The sequence below is a fragment of the Mastomys coucha genome, unplaced genomic scaffold (assembly GCF_008632895.1).
Source record: "Mastomys coucha isolate ucsf_1 unplaced genomic scaffold, UCSF_Mcou_1 pScaffold21, whole genome shotgun sequence".
In the NCBI taxonomy this organism is placed as follows: Eukaryota; Metazoa; Chordata; class Mammalia; order Rodentia; family Muridae; genus Mastomys; species Mastomys coucha.
The window spans coordinates 73,920,003-73,942,625 of record NW_022196904.1 but is presented as its reverse complement, the minus strand read 5'-3'; the positions used below and the strand labels follow the sequence as shown (position 1 = coordinate 73,942,625).

Genomic DNA, 22,623 nt, shown 5'->3' with positions numbered 1-22,623 from the left:
CACTGACTATCCCCTGGATGCTTGAAAGGACAGGGTTAGACACTTTCCCCCAAGGAGAGGTTCTGCATACACTCTCTGCAGTCTCTGAGCCACAGGGAGTGGGCTCAGAGCATCTTCATGTGCATTTCAAGCTCCTAAGCAGGACCTTGAACATTGTCTTTCTATTACTGGAAGGCAATCCATATATTCCTAACCCGTAGCAGGAGGTACAAAGACCTCAGTCCGAGGTCTGCTCTCTTCTACCTCCTTTAAGCCTGGGAGTCTGACTGTGCAGAAGAAAGCGCATCCTTTCTGAGGACTTGCTCACAACTTATCTTTATTATAAATACCTGTGCTATGAAGCCAAGACGTGCCCAGCAGGTTGCAACCGCTGTGCCCTGCATGGCTCCAGGCACCAGTGGATCCAGTTAGTCCCTAAGTTTTCAATCCCTGGGGCCACACCTTTCGCTTGGCATTCTGCTAAAGATGGCTGGAGCCCATGATGGGGAAACCCAGCATCCTCTCTGCCAGCTGCACAGCCCTGGGAATTGTGGGAAAGACTTCCATTTTCTCTGACTCACCACCTCTTTTCCAGTGTCTTTGAATGTATCCTGCACTTTTCAAGCTGTGTAACTGTTCCCTTCTCTCCTTCACACTTGAGCCCAGATGTTAGGACCCAGACTCCATCTTTCCTCTCCCTCAAAGCTACTTGGCCCAGGGCTGAACTGGGAGACTGAGGTAGAGAGCACTCCAGAGCTGAGCAGAGCAGAACAGATTGACCGTGTGGAAGAGGACGCCCGTCTCTCTGGTCTCACTGCCCCCTTCCAGGTCACGTGCTTGCTCTCAGGCAGCGCCCTGACCTTGTAAGCTCTATCCTCCCCGATCCTTGCCCCCCACCGCTCCCTACCTTCTCTGCACAGCCCTGAAAGCATTCCTTCCCTTTTTAGGTAGGGTTTTGTTCTGTTTCCTCTCTCAACTTCATTTGCATATTCAAAAACTCATTAAGATCTTCAAAACAAATGACCCTTGCTTGGGCTCCAAGGCCAGCTTCTCCTCAGGAATTTTATTTTTAAGTTTTTTAATAATGTCAGAAGCTTGGAAGTAATTTTTCTTTTTAAAGGAACTGAATTTGCTGTGAGGCTTCTTAGTGACATATATCCTTCGTACCCCAGACTGCAGAAATAGCATCCTCTTTTGGTACCAGGAACCCCTGAAGAGTGCCAAAATCCTTCATTTCAAGTCTAGTATAAAATGACCTGGTATTTGCATAGTACTGATGTGCTTGCTCCTTTGCACTTAAAATTACCTCTAGTTGGCTTATGATGCCATTTAAATGCCTAATAAGCAGTTGGCATCTCATGTTGTTTGGGGACCGATAACAAGGTGAAAGAATCTCTGTACATGGTCCTCTTAGGCAGTGGAATCCTGCATATTCAGAGAGTCAACCATCCACTAATGTCTGCTTGTGCTTGTTTAATTGTAGCACCATTCTTCTTAGAGAACACAGGTGGTTGGTGGAAGCCAGTTCAGACTGGGGTGATCATGTATCTTGATGTACACAGAAAACAGTATTCAGAGCTGCCTCCTGCTAGCCTCTAGCACCCACACCCCACCCCTACCCCCACCCCACCTCCATCCCCCAACAAAGCCCTGACTTGATGACAACTAAATAATCTCACTATTGAAGCAATACCTGACAGCCGTTTCCGGGTCTTTCATTACTGGCAGAACGTAGGAATGTTATCCTTTACAATCTCACGACCAGACTCTGCTACAGTGAAAGACTTAAAACAGTTTCCAGGAATATCAGGAGAATATCCAGGAAAATCACAGATACAGCAGGCAAGAAGATATGCAGCAAAACAAAGGGGGAATATAGCTTTAGCTTTCTCAAAGCTACGAGAAAGAATGGCAGAAAGGCTTACACATTATTTCTGGTTAGCATATAAGGACAGCCCCCACTGGGGCTATATCTATCTATGTGAATATATTATCTATCTATCTGCCTATCTATCCTACTTTCCTATCCATTTATTCATGCAACCACTGTCTGTTTACTATTTACCTGTATGTCTATCTACCTAACAACCATATCTATTTTTCTATCTACCTACTATCCCTATCTATCTATCTATCTATCTATCTATCTATCTATCTATCTACCTATCATTAATCTATTAGTCCATTCACTTATTACCTTTAATAGTCAACTCTGTGAAATATTCTAAGGAGAAACAACCTGAAAATATTTTTAGTATCCCCGCTATCATACAAGGGACGCTCAGCGTAAGAGTAAGCCTGTGACTGAGTAAGGATGTGAATTACACTTCAATTTCTGCTCCAGACTTTCATTTGCTCTTGCCCTGCTTTCTCCTGACTCTGCCAGACTCATTGCAACAACGAAGCAGTGGGCTGGTTTCTGTTTCTGGAGTGGATGGAAATCAAGTCTGAGTTCCATCCTTGCAAGTGGCGTCCACTGAGATAAGGCTGAAACGTGTAACGTGTATAAGAACTGGATTTCCAAGAGCAGCAACTGTTGTTCTTCCTTCTGGTGAAGCCCTTTCTGTTCACAGCACCTCTCACAAGTCTGCATGTTTGTTAGAAAAATGTCCCTAACTCATCCACTCACTTTTGGAGATCTTGAAGTGCAAGGCAAACAGGTAGGGGAAAGTTAGAAAGACCATGAGCAGAAGACAGCAGACTCTAACATATAAATTCCCTGGGATAGCACATATCCCTTCTCTGGGCATGGTTTCCTCCTCTGCAAGGCCAGACATTGAATTTGATCTTAGAAGTCTCTGCCAGCAAGAGCAGCCGCATCCCCTCCCAGACTTGTCTTTCTAGGCTATTTATAACAAGCTTTCATTTCTCCCTAGGAGAGAAGGGAACATCCCACTGGATGACCTTGGCGTTGACTGAAATGCCCATTGAAGGAGTGAATGAGCTTCAAGGTCATGCCCTTGTCAAAGATTAAAACCAAAGATTAAAGGAAGGATGCTCGTTTTAAGAGGCAGACAGCTTGCCTGGTATAAGCAAGGGGAGTGGGGAGCGGACTAAGTGACAGAGTGAACACACAGGCCTGAAAAACCAAATGTCCCCGCCCTGGCTTTGCCCACTAAGCTTTTGTGACCTTGGACAATTGCTTAGCTTCTCCCAGCCTCATCTCTCTCATTTCTAAAAAAAAAAAAAAAAAAAAATGCAAGAGGACTTTGTAAGATTGCAGAGAAATTGAGGTCTAAGAGACCAGCTGGTATTCAGTCATGCAGGGGCTTGCTGTGGGTATGATTCTAAAAGCTGATGGACGGCCTGGCAGTTAGGGAGCAGCTACCTGCAGTGTAAGAGCCTGGAGGAACCTGGGTTGCTTACCTTAGATCAATGCTTTTCCATTAGACACAGTCTTGTCATCTCTCCTACACAGTGGATTACTGAGTAATGGAAGTCTAGAAACAACTTTTACGTAATGTGTGATATTGACACCTGACAGGGACAGACCAGGGTTACTGAGAGTCCTACAGTGAGCAAGACAGTCCCTTGTAGTGCATGGCACCAGGGATAAGGGCAATGGCCTTGATATTTCAGTCAGTGCCAAGGGCATGTGGATAGTGTTCAGATTTTCCAGCTCCTAGTACACTGGCAGCTCCTTAAGAGGTGTGGGTTGATCTGAGGTCACAAGGAAGCAGGAAAGATCTCATTGGATGAAGTCACTGGACAAGCAGGGATGGGAGAACACAGTAAAGATATGCAAAGGGCTACTACCACCCTCTCCCACTGTATCTTGTAAGCTGGGGGCATTTCTAGGGTGTTTGCGCCAAAGCCAAAGCCTCTGTGGGAGAGACACTGTTGTCAGAGTCTGGTGTGAACAGGGAACTAGGGTTCAGGACAGGGCTCTCTAAGGATTCTGAGGCTTTGGAGATGCTGGAGATCAAGCCCATAGTTTTGTGGTAGTGATTGAGCAAGGTAGGCAGGCTGGTGTAAGATCTTCCTGGTGCTGATGCTGAGAACACACTCGGCTCTCACAGTGTCTCTTCAAAATGCTCTTTCTGATTTTCTATCCAGGAAGGTGACCTGGGAGCTGGATTTACCAGCCTGCTCTGATTCTCAGCCTCGGGTGCGAAGGTGTCCTGGTGGGCATCATGGGCTTACAAACGGGCTTGGGTTGAAGGGCTCGTAAAAGTAGATTAGTGTTGCCAAGTGGTGGTGCACACCTTTAATCCCAGTATTTTGGGAGACAGAAGCTGGTGGATCTCTATGAGTTCACCAGGCCAGCTTGGTCTACAGAAAGAGTTCCAGGACAGCCAGGGCTACACAGAGAAAGCCTGTCTGGAAAACCAAACCAAACCAAAACAAAAACTATATTAGTTCAGACTTCATGAAAAGTGCCCCAGGCCTCCTGTGGTGCTACCTCCTGAGGGAGCTGCCCTGCCCCTCTTTCTGGCCCTGGAGATCCTCCTCAGGAAGTCTTGGCAAGCTGTGTCCTCAGCTGAATAGTCTCTGGGACCCAAGCCTAGTTCCTCCCTTGAACCCACCTTTGCACTTCTCATATTTCATCCCCATCCTTACCCACCGAAGCCTCATCCCCAGCACGTTCAATCTCTTGTTGCCCACCCTGCCTCAGGGCAAGGTTGTCTCTACCCCCAGGGCTACTCAGGCCTGGTACAGCTCAGCACTATTTCATGCTTATTGATTGAATATGTAAGACACACTCACACTTAGGTGCTGAGTAAAACTCCTGTCTTGACCCTGCAGATCAAGGATGTTGTGGGCTATAATTCTTTGGGCCACTGCTTCTTCACTGAAGATGGGCCAGAGGAACGCAACACTTTTGACCACTGCCTTGGCCTCCTTGTTAAGTCAGGGACCCTCCTCCCATCGGATCGGGATAGCAGGATGTGCAAAGTGATCACAGAGGACTCATACCCAGGGTACATCCCCAAGCCCAGGCAGGACTGCAAGTAAGTGCACACATAGTACTGCAGGATATTCTCCACACTTGGGTCTGCAGGAGGGAGGGGAGAGAGGATGAGCATTAATGCTCAACATCCTGCCTCAAGAGCTTTAAAAGCTTACTGCTCACCTCTGCCTACTTCTCACAGTGAGGTACCAAGGGTGGCTCCTCCTTTCTCCCTCCTCCCTCCTCCTTCCTCTCTCTTCCTTTCTTTGTCCTCCCTCCTCTGCAAGCCTCGCTAGCACTGTTTCTTCTGGAGAACTGTGGCTCACCTGTGGCTCTATACCTTATGGAATCACGTGAACAGGAAGCAGTTGTCACATCCACTTCCAACATGTGCCCATAGTACGACAGTAATGGCTTTCTAACCAGAGAAAGACATGTTATCACAAAGAGACAGAGAAAGGCAGAGATAGAAAAATACAGACGGGCAAGAAAACAGAGCCAGACATAGGAAAAACAGAAACAGACTGAGAGCCACAGAGATACAAAGGCAGAGAAACAATAGGAGAAATGGAGGGAAATGCAGGCATGGAGACAGAAAGACAGAGAAATGCAAAGAGGAGAGACAGAGTCACAGAGGAGACACACAGACAGAGACAGAGAGGCAGATGTAGACAGAGACATGTCTCTTCCTGCCCAGACAACCTTCCTTAGACAGGTCTGCTTTCTCGGACTCAAATTCATGCTTCTGCAGAGGTACAAACCACACCTCACTTTTCCAACCCTGAACAGCACACAAGCTTAAATGCTCTGTCTTCTAGTGAGAAAGTGAAGTCACAAACGGATACACCAACTATCTCTTAAGTCTCACAGACAACAGCCTCCACTAATATTGATGTCTCGCATCACTCTCTGACTGGGTAGCACAGAGATTGTTGGTAGTCTTCGTTTTGACTGTACTCAACTTTTGTCCTCCCCCTGCAGTGCTGTGTCCACATTCTGGATGGCGAATCCCAACAACAATCTCATCAACTGTGCAGCTGCAGGGTCCGAGGTAAGCAGAAATAAGCAAGGTGGGGCTGGCAGCGGCTGCTCTGCAAATGCCATGTTAGAGCTCAAGACCACTCATCCATGTGGATGGGGAGTCCTGGAGATGGGGAGTTGTGTGACTTGGTTTTAAATGTCAATTCAGCCTGTTGTTCCATAACCCTGGTGACTATAGCTAATAAGTCATTTATTTTGGCTTGTGGCATTAAGAGGATACAGTCCATAGTAGGAGGGAAGGTATGGTGGCAGGTGTCACTTGTGGCTGTGACAGTGAGAGCGTGTACACATCTGGGTGGATCAAGAAACAGTAGGAGGTCTGGAGAGATGGCTCCATGGTTAAAAGTATTTGTTTTTGCAGAGGGTCCAAGTTTGATTCCTAGTTTCCACATGGTAGCTCACAACCATCCATAACTCCAGTTTCGGGGTATCTTATATCTTCTTCTGACCTCTGTGGATACCAGGCACACATGGTATACAGGCATACATAAGAACCAAACACTCATACACATAAAACATTAAAATAATAAAAAAGAAAACATTTTAGAAAACAGAGAAGACAGGAAGTGGAGCCAGTCTATAATCCTCAAGCCCCACCTCCAGTGACCCACATCCTCCATTTTTGTCTTCCTCTCCTAAAAGTTTCACAATCGCCAAAAGCAAGGCCACTACTTGTAGATCAAGTGTTCAAACACAAGACCCTGTGGGGAACATTTCATCCCAGAGCACTAAACAATTTGTGTACAGTAATTCATTAGAGAATGAGTCATTTTACCTTAGGACAGTACCTGGTATGTCGATAGTGTAAGCTAACACCAAGTGACTCTAACATAAAGAACACACTCTGGGCTAGGGTAGAAGCTAAGACAGGAGACCTAGTGTGTCCAAAGCCCCATATAGCTGAGTGGTGGCAAATAGGCAACAAGTATTGTGTTCTGTTCCCACAGCCTTAATCTACCCTAGTTCTCCCCTCCTGCTGGTTTTGCTTGAGGCCTTGACTTGGATCCTGTCTCCTCTTCTTTCTGGCTTCAGCTTCCAGATCTCTAAGGAAAGCTGCCAACATTTGCTTTTGGAATTCTATCTATCAGTAGTCTAATGCAGCTAGAGAACAGGCCAATATAAAGAGTCAGAGCTGTCAAGGTTGACCCTACAAATGACACTAGCCTCAAGCTTTTACCTTTTTCCAAGCACTGGACCACATGGATGTGTTTGATGGTGTATGGTGTCTAAATACTACACCTCTCAGATGTGTGTGGTGATGGCTTGCTCTGGTTAGAGAACTGCGTCCACTACCCAAGCCTGGGTCACTCAATCTGGAACTCACTGCCACTAATTTCTGTCCGTCTCTCTCTCTCCTGTGCCCTGTCCCAACAGGAAACTGGATTTTGGTTCATTTTTCACCATGTGCCAACAGGCCCTTCTGTGGGAATGTACTCCCCAGGTTATTCTGAGCACATTCCACTGGGGAAGTTCTACAACAACCGAGCACATTCTAACTACCGGGTAAGTCTTTCTGTGATATGTCAGTTATGGCCAGCCTGTTCACTCCCCTGCCCCAACCTGCAGATGATTAGAGCCTGGAAGAGCTGCATTCTTATTGTGGGTCCAGAGCAGCCTTCCAAGTCTGCAGGTCACTCACCACAAGTCTCCTCTGGGGCCCTGCCTCATCACAGCATCTGTACAGCTAAAGGAGCAGGTGTGCCTTCACCCCATCTTCCACTTCCAGAAGATGCTAGGCTGGATGTCAGATTTGATTTTGTGATCCTGTTGTAGGCATCAGTGATACTTGCTATGAAATGAAGCCTGGCCATGAACTACAGGAAGGTTGGGCATGGTTCTGAGTGCCATTGGCATCCAGGACTTTCTCCTTTCTTTCTGGGGAGTAGGTGGCTCCATCTGTGCAGTGTTAAGTCAGTAGGTGGAAAATGAGAAACTTCTTGACCACCTTCATTTATCACCCTCCTTTCTTGAGTACCAGAGAAAGCTCTGCTGCAAGCTAGGGTCTAGAGCAAAAGGGAGAAGCACTGAGATGACTGGGACCTCAATACGTCAAGAACCTTCCCATAGGAGCAATAGATAAGACTGGAGCTGTTGGACACACCAAGAGAACTTGGCATAAAAGGCTGAGATAAAAATGACCCCTGTGTCTCTAGGACATAGGGATGGTAAACAAACAAGCTGGTATCTGGTCCAATTTTTAATGGTACACCCAGGGGACTACCAGAGAGGAATGGGTGACATCCAAAGTCAAGAAAAGATATTTCAGAGAGCTAGTGAGATAGCTCAGTATTTAAGGTTCTTGCCATACAAGCACAAAAGCAAAAGTACATGCCTGCAACCCCATTGATGGGGAAACAGAGACAGACAAATCCCAAAGCCTCTGGCCAGCCATTTAGCCAGTGAACTCCAGGTTCAATGAAGGAACATCTATCAAAATAACAACAACAACATAGAAAGCACTTGTCATCCATCTCTGGTCTCCGCATTCACACAGAAACAAAACCTGTTTCAAAAACGTTGAACCTGCGAGAAGACCCAGAAAGAAGGAACATATGTTCAGAGCAGATCTGTGCTGAAACCCAGGGGTAAGAGCACAAAAGCCGGTGATGAGGAGAGAGCCATGAGCAAGGGAGAGGGACCACCTCCTTAGTCATGTCTCAGACTTAGCAGGGGGACAATTCCAGAGGCAGTGGCAGAAATGTGGAGGGAAGTTTGTGGCTGGATGTTATGCTGTCCCATGCAGGAGCAGGTGCTTAGACCATATCGCTGTCAGAGAAGGACAGAAAACACATTGACTTCTTATTGGGATCCATCATTCCCTGGACCCTCAAGATTTCCTAACTGAGAGAGAGGGTCCACAGGACTGGGAAGCCAAGAGGGCTGGGACAGGGAGTAGTACAGTCAAAAGCAACACTCTAATAAGAAGGCCAGTCAGAGTCAAGGGCATAGATGTGTGTAGGAGGAAGGATTTAGCACTTGTGAGGGCAGGAGGGGCTCTTATCCTCTGAGACAGACAGGGACAAATGAAAGAATCTACAGCTGGACCAGCTTGACAGTCTGAGCAGAGACTATAGGGTCAGCATCCTGGATGCTTCTATCCAGGAAGACTGACACCACACTCACCTCATGCAGTCATGTAGTCATTTCTCAGGCATCTCGTATAGTCACCACAGCTAGTCTGTGAAGGTGGTATCACTAGCCAACTTTACAGATAATGATACTTGCCAATGTCAGTGTATGAGAACAGAGCCAAGAGCATAAGCGCATGTCATCACTGTTGTGAAGTTAAAGCCAGCTGGAGAACAAACAGAAACTTGGAGACACAGCTGGTATGAGCCTCCTAGGAGGCCAGGGGGATCTGGGAGTGAAAGGGACTGAATGGTGGCTTCTAGTACTTCCACTTCTAGTCCAACTCACCTTGTACCTGAAAAGTGGACAGCTTTGGCACCAAAGAGGAAAACCAGGCTCAGAGCTTGGGATGTAGCTCAATTGGTAAGAGTATTTGCCGGATGTACATGATGCCCTGGGTTTGTGTACAGACTAGACATGCTCCCACATACCTGTAATCCCAGCAGTCTAGAAGCTAAAGCTAGAGAATTAGAAATTCAAAGTCATCCTCAGCTACATGGCAGTTTGAGGCCAGCTTGAGTTACATGAGGCCGTGTCTCAAAAATCTTTAAAAAACAAAAAAAGAGTTAACCTTTCTCTTAAAGTCAAGCAGGAGCTGGAACTGGCTGTAGGAAGTCACTGGCTCTCACACGATGAGAAAGAGAGACAAGTTCAGTATTTCATTTGAAAGTCTGGACTCACTTCTGAGTGAATACTGATATCCCTTGTTTGGTAATCTGGGATAGGAACTCCATAAAGTAGTGTGAGTTCTGTATATCAGATTGGCTATATGGCCCCAGGTTAGACACTCTTAAACCCTAGCTTATGGAAGCTGGAGAGATGGCTCGGAGGTTAAAAGAACTGGCTGCTCTTGTAGAGGTCTTATGTTCAATTCCCAGCAACCACATGGTGGCACAAAACTATCTATAATGTGATCTGATGCCCTCTTCTGGCAAGCAGGGGCATGTGCAGATAGAGCATTCATACACATAAAATAAATAAATCTTAAAAAAAAAAACTAGTTTATTCATCTACTACTCCCTCCCAACACACACACACGCACACACACACACACACACACACACACACACACACACACACACCACATACACACAGGTCTGCTTCTCCCAGATCTGGCCAGAGAAATGCAGAATGACACTGGCTTTCCCGTTCTCTCACTGTAGACCCTACATCCATGAACATAGTCTAAGAACTATGCTGGGTTTATGGACATATTCAAAAGCATGTGCCTAGGCTGGTGTGAGAAGATGACTGTGGGCAGTGGTAGTAGCTAATGTGCCCTTTGTACCCAGGCTGGCATGATCATAGACAATGGAGTCAAGACCACTGAGGCCTCAGCCAAGGACAAGCGGCCCTTCCTCTCCATCATCTCTGCCAGGTAATAACCCCTGGGAAAACTTGTCCCTTGGGACCTCTTGGCTCACTTCTTTTCTTAAGGCTAACGTCCTGCACTTCTTCACCTAATGAGTGCTCACCAGCTGGCACTGATCCGGTTGTTGAGATTCAGTTCTGTGCTAGAAACCTAAACTAAGTCTGAATTAGAGTCCAGGCTCCAGCAGCTGAAGGGAGACTGAAATTCCTAGCAGTTTCCAGATCCCTTCACAGAGTCATGACCATAAAGGAGAGGAATGGGGATGGCCAGAGCTCTGACATGATGGGCAGGGATACAGAGATGATCAGAAAGGAAGCATCTACTGCCACTTTAATGATAAGGATTTTGATAGCCAGGCTGACAAGTCAAGCCAGAACTTAGCTGAAGACCAATGGCTGCTTTTAAAAGGTTGTCAAGGCTGGATGTGGTGGTACATGCCTTTAACTCCTTTAATTCTGCCCCTGAGAGGCAGAAGCTGGAAGATCTCTGCAAGTTCAAGGTCAGCATGGTCTGCACAGTGAGTTCTAGGCCACCCAAGGCTACATAATAAGAACCTATGTCGAAGAAAACAGTCAAACTTCAAGGTCATTAGTAACAGTGGGACCCCTTATCTGTCTCCTGCATGGAGCTGGGCCCTAGAGGTGTAACCTCCTGCCTCTAGGAGAAGCTCAGAGTTGTTCATGACTTAGCCAATGAATATCTGTTGAGTCAGAGATATCTGGGACCTGTAAGTGGAAGGCAGCTTACAGAGCTCAGAAAGAATAATACTCCCTGTACTTTCCCACGCTCCAGGTACAGCCCTCACCAGGATGCAGACCCACTGAAACCCCGGGAGCCAGCCATTATCCGACACTTCACTGCCTACAAGAACCAGGATCACGGAGCCTGGCTGCGGGGTGGTGATGTGTGGCTGGACAGCTGTAGGTGAGTCTGGAAAGGAAGGTGACTGCCAGCAAAGAGGCTCGATGTTCCTCTCCTGGCCTGAAGAGTGAGCAAGATAGAGAGGATTCTAAACTTAATGATATTCAGCTTTCTGCTCCTCCTGTAAAACAGGGATGCACAGATGACAGCAGTGACCACAGGAGGAAGAAACCCCACAACAACATGCTAGATCCCCAAAAAGTGCTGGGCGCTGTAGGTTATTTAAAGGGACTCTCATTCATGGCTACATGGGTGATCAGTGCAGGAAGGGAAAAAGGAGTTATGGCTCTGGGTACTCACTGTGTGCCTAAACTTTGTTGTTTTTTCCCCCCTCAGTGTATTTCTCAAGAATGCAAATTTTAAAAATAAAAAATATAAAATCCTAACTCCATTGATGGTAAATTAAAGCTCAGTTAGTGTCTAATAAGTGGAGAGAGACAGACAGACAGAGAGACAGACGAGAGAGAGAGAGAGAGAGAGAGAGAGAGAGAGGTGATGCTTGAGACCATTAGACTCTACGCCCACCAAAACAAGCCAAAAACATTGATTTATGATGTAAAGTCCCCAGAAGTCTGATGCCAAACATGATTCTCCTGCAAAAAAGTGATGAAGCACTCTGCCAATAGGGGCACATCTTCTTATCCTCTACCAAACAATTTAAGGAAGCCCAGAGTCTGGCTGGCATCAGGGCTGTGGTCCTGCAAATAGGCAGAGTTGGCATGGTCTGGAGCTGACAGATGACATCTTCCAGGACTTTAGGTATTAATCCAGTATGGCTGCTGGGGACTTAGGGAGGCTCTAGCATCTCACTGGATGCAGACAAGGATGAAAGAGGTTACTCCTAGAGGTGAGAAAGTAGACAGCCAACTGGAGTACCATACTCTAGTTCTGGTGAGAAAGAAGCATAGGTGAGGAGAGTGTGGATAAGCCCCAGACTTCAGCATAGTGGGTAGCTGTGTTTTAAGATGTGTTGAGTTGGAAATTCTCACAAAGTACGCAGTAGAAATGTCCCAAATCTTCCAAAAACAAGGTAAGAGGGAGGTTTAGTTTTAGAGTCACCCGTAGGGGTGGAGAAGGAAGTTATGAGTATCTGAAATGTCCCTAGGGTCACAGTGGAGTGGGAAGGGACCATAGCAAAACACCAGGTGATACCAGAGATGAGGAAAAGCTGGGGACAGGGATTAAAAGGAGAGCTGGAGAGCTTGGTACCCTAGATGAGACATGATTGATTGGTTTGACTAGATAGATCTTAGAAGAGGGAACACAGAATGCTGAAAGAACTCTGTTGAGATGTGTTGGGAACTGGAGAGCTTGTGGAAACCAGGATCAGTCCAGCATGGCTGAAACAGAAGGGAACAGGGATGACTTTGGGCTTCTGTGCCAGAGCAAGACCTGGGCTTGGGCTTATAGGAGATGTGAAGCCACTGGAGATTCAAGAAGCAGCAGATGATGTATGAAAATGGTACCTGGAGGAGATGAGCCTCTTGGGGTATACTGGACAGGAAGGAAGAAGAGGAACAAAGGAAATGAAGGCAGCACAGACCCAAGGTCCTGCTCCTTCACGAGGCTATTTCAGTTTCTTACTATGACTAAGAGTAGTCCCCACATAGCCTACCTTCAGCAGCACTGGCCTTGGGGTGAGAAAGCACATTCCCCACCCATCCCACTACCCACCACCTGCCATTTCTCCTGATCAATCACACAGGCCCTGGGGGCTCAACCAGTGATGGGCTGGCAAGCGAGGCCTGTGAGACCCAGCCCTCCTGTAGCTAAAGCTCCATATTCCCACCTGCTGAGTCATTGAGGACCCATGCCAATGTGGGTACATCTTCTAGCTCTTTACCCACTACTCCAAGAAATATCAAATCTGTGAGTAGGAACCAGAATGACAATTTTCTGTATAAAGTGGAAAATTAAGATTCCCTCACCAAAACTCCTAACCTCAATGCCCATGTAGACTCTAGTGATAACGAAGAGTCCTTCCTTCTGCAATCTCATTGACTGGAGTGAGAGCATGTGCTGACTGTCTGCTCTTGTCCCTAGGTTTGCTGATAATGGCATCGGTCTGACCCTGGCCAGGTAGGAGTGACTGCTGTTGTGACTGGTCTTCTGTGGGAGTTTATATTTGAACACCTCATTCTCAACATCTCCTCTCTGCAGTGGTGGGACCTTCCCATACGATGATGGCTCCAAGCAGGAGATAAGGAACAGCTTATTTGTTGGCGAGAGTGGCAATGTGGGCACAGAAATGATGGACAACAGGATCTGGGGCCCAGGTGGCTTGGATCACAGTGGAAGGACCCTCCCTATTGGCCAGTAGGTTTGCAATGATGGGAACTGCCCTTTGTGTGTGTGTGTGTGTGTGTGTGTGTGTGTGTGTGTGTGTGTGGCTTGAGTCACCGCCATGGAAAGAAAGAAGTTAATAGGTGACTTCTATTTGTTGACTCTGAATTTTTCTACTCTCTATCAACCTGCAATGTGTAATAGTTGAGACACAATGAGGTTGAAATCTGGAGTGAGGAGAGAGATGTCAAAATATACTGTAGACTAGATTCCAAAGAGCACACAACCATCAGATGGTCAAGGGAACATGGTGTCCAGAAAGAGGGATTCTGAGTTCCCTTAGCAACTCACTTAAAGTCTTTCACTTCTGATTATGACAAAGAGGCAATCAGGATGAACAGAAGTAATCAAACCTACAGCCTTGCCTGATAGATTAAACGTTTAAACCAAGAGACAGATCATCCCTGGATGTTCACATCTCAAGATAGCCATGCATGCAAGAGGGCTAGGCTTGTTCTACTCTGGCCCCAGAATTTTCATGAAAATAACAGATTTTGCTGCTGTAATCAAGACAGAAACATACAGACTGAAACTTTCAACCTGAGTGCACATGGGTCTCCCAAATTATGCCCTAGAGGCACTCACAGATGCATTCACCTGATCTTCTTGACCCATCCATCCAGAAGCCCTGGCTTCCATTTTAAGAGATACGAAAGACTCTTTTATTTATAAGTGATTTGGAATCCGCATTTCTAGAATTTCTTTCTAGAAGGTTACCAACCTCCAGGACCAGGATATTCTGATGACTTCCAGGGGTATCTATGGAAACCTGACAGACTCAGACAGGTTTCTTGCAGTGCTTTTGAGAGAAGAGACCTAGGAAGGACCATGCAGTTTTTATTGTGGTAGATTAGGATCTTAAGCATATGTTTTACGTAGAACTAGCAAGAGTGTACTGTCTGAACACCTTAACTGGAAAAATGCATGGATACACCCCATGAAAATCAGATCCAAGGTGACAGCACCATTGCTTACTAATATAAAAATATGGAGAAACAGGGGATTTTGGGTTGAGTGGAGACTTCTTGGGAGCCATATGCAATATCTGGGAGCCTGAATAGAAGACTAGGGACAACTGGGGACAGTCTCTCTCTGGGAAAAGAGTCTTCAAGTGCTTCCTTTTCCATCTTCATTCCCTTGCTTCCCTAAGTTCCCATGGAAGAAAAGGGAAGGAACCAAACCAGAAGCAGAGACATGGGTAAAAATGAACATGTTAGGCATAGAAAATGACGAGCTTAGATTTGTGACCAGTCCTGTAAAAGACCACCAAGCAGTCTGGCCAGTCCCCCATGGGCCTTCCTTTCCCATACCCTGCTCAAGAGTCTCAAGTAAGTGGGAGAAGTACCTCTGAGCCCCTCCTCCCTGCTCTATATCACCGATTATTCCCTGGTCCTTCCATGTCTCCCAGCTTCCACCTCTTCCCACTTCCTTCCTGCTGCTTGCCAGTATCAGACCTTCTCAGGGGCCCTGTGTCAGTCTGTGGTCTTGCTTTTCCAGCAAAAGCTGTCTTTGCCTCTGGCAATGCTTAAAAACATTGCACTGTAATTCTTTTCAATCATTGCCTATTCTCTGAATTTCTGTTCCTATTTCCTAAACCCAGCACATTGCCAGTGGATAGGCTTACAGAGGAAACACATCTGGATCTTAATCTGATTAAACTGTTATAGCAACTAAAACTAGGGCGATAGTGACTAACAGTGCTCCCCTCCCAAGGGACCGAATATTGGCAGTCTCTAGAAGTATTTACAGTATTTTCCTAGTGACTGGACACATTGATGGGAAGAGAAGAGAAACTGCCTGAACGAGGTTCCTAAGCCAACAATGTGATAGACAGCTATTTATCTACCAACTTACCTCATTCAGCCAACTAGCTGTCTATCATCCATTCATCCACTCATACAGCCACCCGCCATCTGTTCATCTACCATCCATCTACCTACAAACTCCCCATCTATCCATCCATTCATCTATCTGCCTACCAGCCAGCCTCCATCTACCCATCCACCCAACCCTATCCATCCACCCATTTATCCACCATCCATTCCTCTACCAAACATTATCCAGTTAATATATCCCTACCATCCATCATCCATCTATATAGACATTTATCTATCAGTAATTCTTTCATTAACACTGTGCCTATACATGCCTTCTCAGTGAATTAATTAACTTAAATGATTTTCAGTAGAAGGAGTTGCTGGGGGTGGGGGTCAGGAATGGCTTCACCCAGAAAAATTTCTTATCATTCAACTCCAAAGAAGCAAACAACATGGCTCTTAGCTGATACCCGACTTCCTTAACTCCACAGGAATTTTCCAATTAGAGGAATTCAGTTCTATGACGGTCCCATCAACATCCAGAACTGCACCTTCCGCAAGTTTGCAGCCCTCGAGGGCAGGCACACTAGTGCCTTGGCCTTCCGCCTAAACAATGCCTGGCAAAGCTGCCCCCACAACAATGTGACCAACATTGCCTTTGAGGATGTCCCGGTGAGTGTGGTGCCAGGACAGGCTCCTGGCACAGCCAGGCTTTAAGTGATGACTCACTTGTCCCCCACGGCTTGGAGATTGAGCTGTTGCCACCACCACAAGGGTGGAATAGCTTCCTCCAAGTAGGCTGGACCATGTCCCAGTTTGCTCTCTGCCCAAACTGGAAAAGTACAAGTTCAGGTCACAGAAAGAGGTCAAGTCTGGGTGATGCCCACTGGCCCTCCATCTGTACCTCAGTAAGAACCTGGAGATGAACTCAGGGTTCTGAAGCTGTGTCAGAACCTTGACACAATGGATGATGGAGCCAGGCTACTTGAGTTGGCACAGATCATCTCAAAATTCTAGCAGTGCCCAAGGGAAGTCTTCTGAAGACATTGTTTAATGTCATCCTGAAAGGAGATGTAAACAGGGCCTTCCTGGCTGTAGATGGAGAGTGTGGAGGGAGCTGAGGGCCAGGAGAGCAGTCCAAGGCTGCCTGTGAGAACTGCCTCTTCTCACTATCTAAAGCAGACAACATATATAATAGCCTGTATAGAGAAACTCTCCCTTCCTGCTACTGCCTTTGCCTATCTGCTCACTCACAGATAAGGCCTCTGAGAAGATAGAGAACTTAAGTTGCGTAATTTCTTCTCTCAGACCCCTGAGGGCCTGTAGGAGATCAGTGACAGAGATGTCCAATGCCTTTCACTGTGAGACTGTCCTCCTCACACCACACATACAAGCTCATTTACATACACACACGTGCCCCCTACTCACTGTACACACTTTCTCATACAAATACCCACACACCCTCACTCCTCCCCAGCTCATTCTTCAGAACACTCAAATTCACTCAATCCTAAGCCCTGCCTCTGTCGGTCCAGCCTCTAAGGCCACCTACAACAGCCGAACCAGTGAGCAGAGCCAACATTGTGTGCTAGTTTTTGGAGTTAAGGCACGGTGACACTCTGGCTGTTTTTCGGTTCCATGAGATGGTCAGCCACGCGGTTTCCTCCAGTGCCTGAGGGCAGCCTCTGTCTGGCTGCTTTGTAATGTCAGCGGAAATTGGAAACTTTGCCCTGGCCTGATGACGGCTGCAGTTTCCGTTCACCTTCTGGCTCAGCCTTATTTTCCTGGGCTCTGTTCAGATTACTTCCAGAGTGTTCTTCGGAGAGCCTGGGCCCTGGTTCAACCAGCTGGACATGGATGGGGACAAGACATCTGTGTTCCATGATCTGGATGGCTCTGTGTCGGAGTACCCTGGCTCCTATCTCACTAAGGACGACAATTGGCTGGTTCGACACCCAGACTGCATCAACGTACCAGACTGGAGAGGGGCCATCTGCAGTGGACGCTATGCACAGGTGGGGATGCCACCCTAAGCCACTTGCTAGCTCACTCTCTCATTCACATGACAAGGACTCACTTAGTATGTCCCGTCAGTTCTATGCTGGGCCAAGAACAATGCAAACTGTTTCTTCCTTGCTTTTTCTGCCCTCACTCCCATTCCACAGGATTTTCAGTCAACACACTGTACTGGGTCCATCACACCCGGTCCTGGCATTTCACTAACTGCTGATCTCCAACTTCACCCTTGGAGTCTCAGCATCCTCGTGTGTGAACTTAAGCTAAAAGCTGAAGTTCTGTGATGATATTTTAGGAATGGTTTCAGGTGATACAAATAAAATCCTTCCTCCTGTCCTTATTTTTAGAAATAGAAATATAATGTGAGCCTTAACTTTCCTGGTAGTCATGTTAAAAGGTGAAAAAGAGAGAAATTAATTCAACAATATTTTATACATATTCAAAATATTATCCTTTAAACATGTAGTTAATATAAAAATTATTAATCAATTTTTTTCTGTTCAGACTTCAAGCTTCCATATATATTTTATATTTCTAGTCCACTTCTTTTTTAAATATTTATTTTTTGTATGTGTATGAGTGTTTTGCCTGCATGTGTGTATATGCACTCCGTACATGTAGGTGCCCATAGAGATCAGAAGAAGGTGTCAGTTCCCCTGGAACTGGAGTTATGGATGGTTGTGAACCACTATGTAGGTGCTGGGAACTAAACCCAGGTCCTCTGCAAGAGGAGCAAGTGCTCTTAACTGGTGAGACATCGCTGTAGCCCACTAGCCCAATCCTTTTGAAATGTTAGTTCTCCTCAAAGTAGCACAGAGACCTACCAAAATAATCAAGTTGTAGGTTTTTTTCTTTTTGTTTTTATTAAGTATTTTCTTTATTTACATTTCAGGATGTATGTGAGTGAAGGTGTCTTCATGACCATGCTGGGCATCCTTAGCACTATAGCAGACATCAGAAAGTGGAGCTTTAAGTGAATAGCTAAATGGAGATTTGGTGAAGGACTAGAGGGAGAAAGAGAGTCGGTGCCATGCTGAGAGGACAAGGCCCCAGGGGTATGGTGGGCACAGAGTGAAGGTTGGGGGAAGGGCTGGCTTTAGCAGAAGACGGGCAAGGACGGGAAGTTGAGGCAGTTTCTTCCTGAACTGAAGGTGAGGTCATGAGCTGAGAATCCAAGAGTGGACCTGAGCAGGATGGCCTGCAGAGAGCGATAAATAGCTGGGGGAGCTGCCACAGAACATGGGAAATGTTGACAAGAGGCATGCAGATAGCCTGCCTAGCAGTGTTGAAAACCCCGTGGAGATTATGACAATGCCTCTCTCCCAGGCTAGGAGATTTTCTCAGACCCAACTGAGAGCTCTAGAAGCAATGGTGAAAGACAATGATCCAGGGCCAGGCTTCTGCCACATGTGTGGACAGGGCAAGGGCCAAGATGCTAGTGGGAATGATGGTCTACAGAAGAGGAGGAGAAGCGAGCTCAGAGGTGGGAATCATGCCTGTGTCACTGAAGATGACAAACCATCAGGGAGTACCCACACCTGTAGCATTATCCACTTGGCCCATGGGCTGAGGCAGAGTGCAAATAGGACAACACACACAGACAAATTCTCGGAATGAAGGCCTAGTTGTATCTGCAGTAGAGTTTGAATACTCTGTGGCCTCGTGCTGCAGGCCCTGACATCTCAACTGCTGGGAAAGTGGAGGCAGGAAGATTGCAGGTTCATGGCCTGCTAGATCTACAGAGTGGGTTTTAAGACCAGCTTAGGCAGGCAACTTAATAAGACCTTCCTTGACTCAAAGAGTAAAAGAAGGCCTAGGGATACAGCTTAGTGCTAGAGTGCTTGCCTAACGTGTATACAGTGTTTAATGCCCTATATTTAATGCCCAGTATGGAAAAGAAAAAGAAAAAAAAAGGAAGAGAGGAAGGGGTAATGAAGGAAGAAATAAAGGAGGAAAGAAGGAAGGAAGTAAGGGAGAGAAGGAAGAAAGGAAGGAGGGAGAGAGGGAGGGAGGGAAGGAGGGAGGGAGAGAGGCAGTCTTCTCTCCCTTCTTCTTGCCCTTCCACGCACACTTCCATTTTCCACAGTTCACCATGTGACTAGCAACCAACTCCTAGTAGTTCCAGTGGTCACTCCTTCAGCAGAGGTCATTTTTTTGGAAGCCATAGAACATGTCAGCTAAGCTGCCCAGTGCTACTTGGGCTGTGTCCGCCAGCACAAAGAGACATCCCCTTATTTGGTCTTCCTTTCATTCAGGCTCTGCAAAGAAATAGTACCTCTGAAAATGCCCTCTGAGATCAGACATTAGCCAGACCCTCTAGAACAATCCCTTCTAACAGCCTCCTTGTACGTTTCCTTCTTGGGTTTTCAAAGATGTACATCCAGGCCTACAAGAGCAGCAATCTGCGCATGAAGATCATCAAGAATGACTTCCCCAGCCACCCCCTCTACCTGGAGGGGGCCCTCACCAGGAGCACCCACTACCAGCAGTATCAGCCTGTCATCACCCTGCAGAAGGGCTATACCATCCACTGGGACCAGACAGCCCCTGCTGAGCTTGCCATCTGGCTCATCAACTTCAACAAGTACGTGAGAACAGGCAGGAAAGCGTGACCCGGGACAGTGGTGCTGGCTGTGCTCAGGCAGGGATAGTGAGAACATCTCATTGTAAAATCTCAGGGTTACTGTTCACAGGACCTCAGGCTGATTCCTGTGTCCCCTGTCAGAGGCATCCAGATAGGTTCTTCATTACCTCGAGTTAAGAATCTAAGGGCTCAGACCAGGGCTGCATACTGGGCCCACCTTTGTGCAAATCAGCTAACCTCTTGGAGGCTTGGGGTGATTATCACTTGCCAAGTGAACAAAGAATGTGTAGTGAGCTAATGATAGGATCACCCGGCTCCTGGTATTACCACGTGCTTAGTAAGTGGAAAAAGATGCAGGGTATTTCTGATGCTATTTGTAGAGAAGGGAGCAAAGCTCTATGAGGGCATCGTAATTACTTTTTTGTTATTGTGGTAAGATATCCTAACGGAAGTGACTTAAGGAAAGAAGGATTTATTTTGGCTCAGGGTTTGAGGTCTGTCATGGTGAGGGCATCACATGGTCAGGAGCTCAAGTCAGCTGCTCACATTGTATCCCCAGTCAGGAAGCAGAGGGAGATGACTGCTTCATTTTATTTGGTCCAGGACCCCAGCTCATGGAATGATATCATCCACATTTAGGGTGGGTCTCTGCCCCCTCTCAGTTAAGCTAAGCAAGAACATTTCTCAAAGGCATGCTGAGAGGCTAACCAAATCTAGATAATTGCTCAAAGCCGAGACTAGGAAATTGTGTCCTTTCCTAGGTGGTCCAAAGGCCTGTCAAGTCCACCAGTATTAACCACGGCAGAGAGGAAGCAGTTGGGTTAAGCACATCAGGTCAACTGTGTATATTCACATTGGAGCATTTCCTGCATGCACCAATGTTCTCATTGCTGTACTCCTGAGACAGACAGTTGCAGAGAACAGGGTGAAGGGCCCTCCAATCATCCTCTTTTAGGGCCAGCCTTAGCCCTCAGTTGCTTATGGTCTTTAATCAAAGAATACCTCCCAGCCAACACCCACACAGAGCACCTCTAGGTCACAGTGCTTGAATGCTCACAGTCACCCATGCTAATGACAGTCCTCAGCTACTGGTGGTCACTATCCATCCTTTTCTTCCTGAACACTTTGTAACTTAGTTACTATTGTTTCAAAACTTCACTCTTAAGAATCCTTTGGTCACTATTCCTGTGGTGTGCTCAAGGGCCCTTGCCCAGAACTAACCCCACTTTCCTTTTTAGGGGTGACTGGATCCGAGTGGGGCTCTGCTACCCAAGAGGCACCACCTTTTCCATCCTTTCAGATGTTCACAATCGCCTGCTAAAGCAAACGTCCAAGACTGGGACCTTTGTGAGGACCCTACAGATGGACAAAGTTGAGCAGAGCTATCCTGGCAGGAGCCACTACTACTGGGATGAGGATTCTGGGTAAGGAGGCTCCTGTAGTCTGGAGGAATGAGGCTCCTTCATTATGTATCTTGGGTTTCGCCATAACCCTAAGAACTAGAGTATAGCTAATGAATACAGAATGCTTCCTTAAGCACTTTAACCCTAACATGAACCATGCTCTCAATCACATAAAGATATCAAGACTTTGGGAGGGAAATAAATTCTCTATTAAATATGCAAGTGGATCATAGGGAAATTTTCAGAAAAAAATTAAGGCAATAAACAAAAACAAATAAATAAACATTTTATGTTACCCACCACCTCCAACCCAAATGGACAAACAGTATTCTAACTTGAAGATGGGAAAAGAAGACACTAGGAGGAAAGGAGTAAATTGCTCTGGGGTCATAGCACAAACCTACCCCAACTAGATCTGAGCCTAGGGCTATCTATACTCCAAGCCCTCCCGCATCTTCTAACTGGGTCCTGGTCAATGGAGACACAGTGAGAGCAAAGTGTCTACATAAAGACACTAGGGTACTAGTGATCATTCCTCCTAAAATAAATCCATGGCCAGGAGATGTTTCAGTCAGTCAAGCACCTGATACGCAAACATGAGGACCTGAGTTCAGTCCCCTAGAACCTATGGAAAAAAGATAGGCACAGTGGCATTCGCTTGTAGTCCCAGAACTGGACGTGGAGTGGGAATGGAGACAGGTAGATTCCTGTACCACTAGCCTAGTTTAATCTGAAAAGTACAGGTAAAAATAAAAGGTCCCTTCTTAAAATTTAATATGGACAGCTCCTGAGAATGACACCAAGAGTTGACCTGTGGTTTTCACAATCATGCATACACATATGTATCTGTATACTCACACACACACACACACACACACAGAGAGAGAGAGAGAGAGAGAGAGAGAGAGAGAGAGAGAGAGAGAGAGAGACAGACACACACACGAAACCCAGACTAATCACTGAGGCAGTATGCCCCAGAAGGATAAAGATGGCCACAGAAACATGAAGCTGGCCACAGAAGGCTTCTGGGGAGTAAAGTGAAAGGTTATTTAATGGACATTTTGCTTTTTTTTTTTTATGAGGAGAAAACAAAGTGGCTGCTCTCTTTTAAAAGGATAATCAACTTC

The 22,623-nt window shown here is 46.5% G+C and overlaps 1 protein-coding gene and 1 long non-coding RNA gene across 4 annotated transcripts in view; one reads left to right on the top strand and one right to left on the bottom strand.

The window, feature by feature from the left end:
- The window catches only part of Cemip (cell migration inducing hyaluronidase 1), a 157,755-nt gene that overhangs the window by 121,650 nt on the left and 13,482 nt on the right, over positions 1-22,623 (top strand). For all 3 annotated transcript variants that reach the window (XM_031387227.1, XM_031387226.1, XM_031387228.1), the window contains exons 14-24: positions 4,726-4,931; positions 5,852-5,921; positions 7,286-7,414; positions 10,333-10,418; positions 11,205-11,336; positions 13,377-13,412; positions 13,494-13,649; positions 15,985-16,165; positions 17,293-17,508; positions 19,882-20,093; positions 21,332-21,517. In XM_031387227.1, coding sequence (XP_031243087.1) covers positions 4,726-4,931; positions 5,852-5,921; positions 7,286-7,414; positions 10,333-10,418; positions 11,205-11,336; positions 13,377-13,412; positions 13,494-13,649; positions 15,985-16,165; positions 17,293-17,508; positions 19,882-20,093; positions 21,332-21,517 — 1,610 coding nt within the window. The remainder of the gene's footprint in view (positions 1-4,725; positions 4,932-5,851; positions 5,922-7,285; positions 7,415-10,332; positions 10,419-11,204; positions 11,337-13,376; positions 13,413-13,493; positions 13,650-15,984; positions 16,166-17,292; positions 17,509-19,881; positions 20,094-21,331; positions 21,518-22,623) is intronic.
- On the bottom strand, positions 1,279-16,259 carry LOC116102521. Its single transcript, XR_004123210.1, has 3 exons — positions 16,223-16,259; positions 1,673-1,763; positions 1,279-1,527 (listed from the first exon to the last, which is right to left on the bottom strand). It is a non-coding gene; the product is annotated as an uncharacterized LOC116102521 (long non-coding RNA).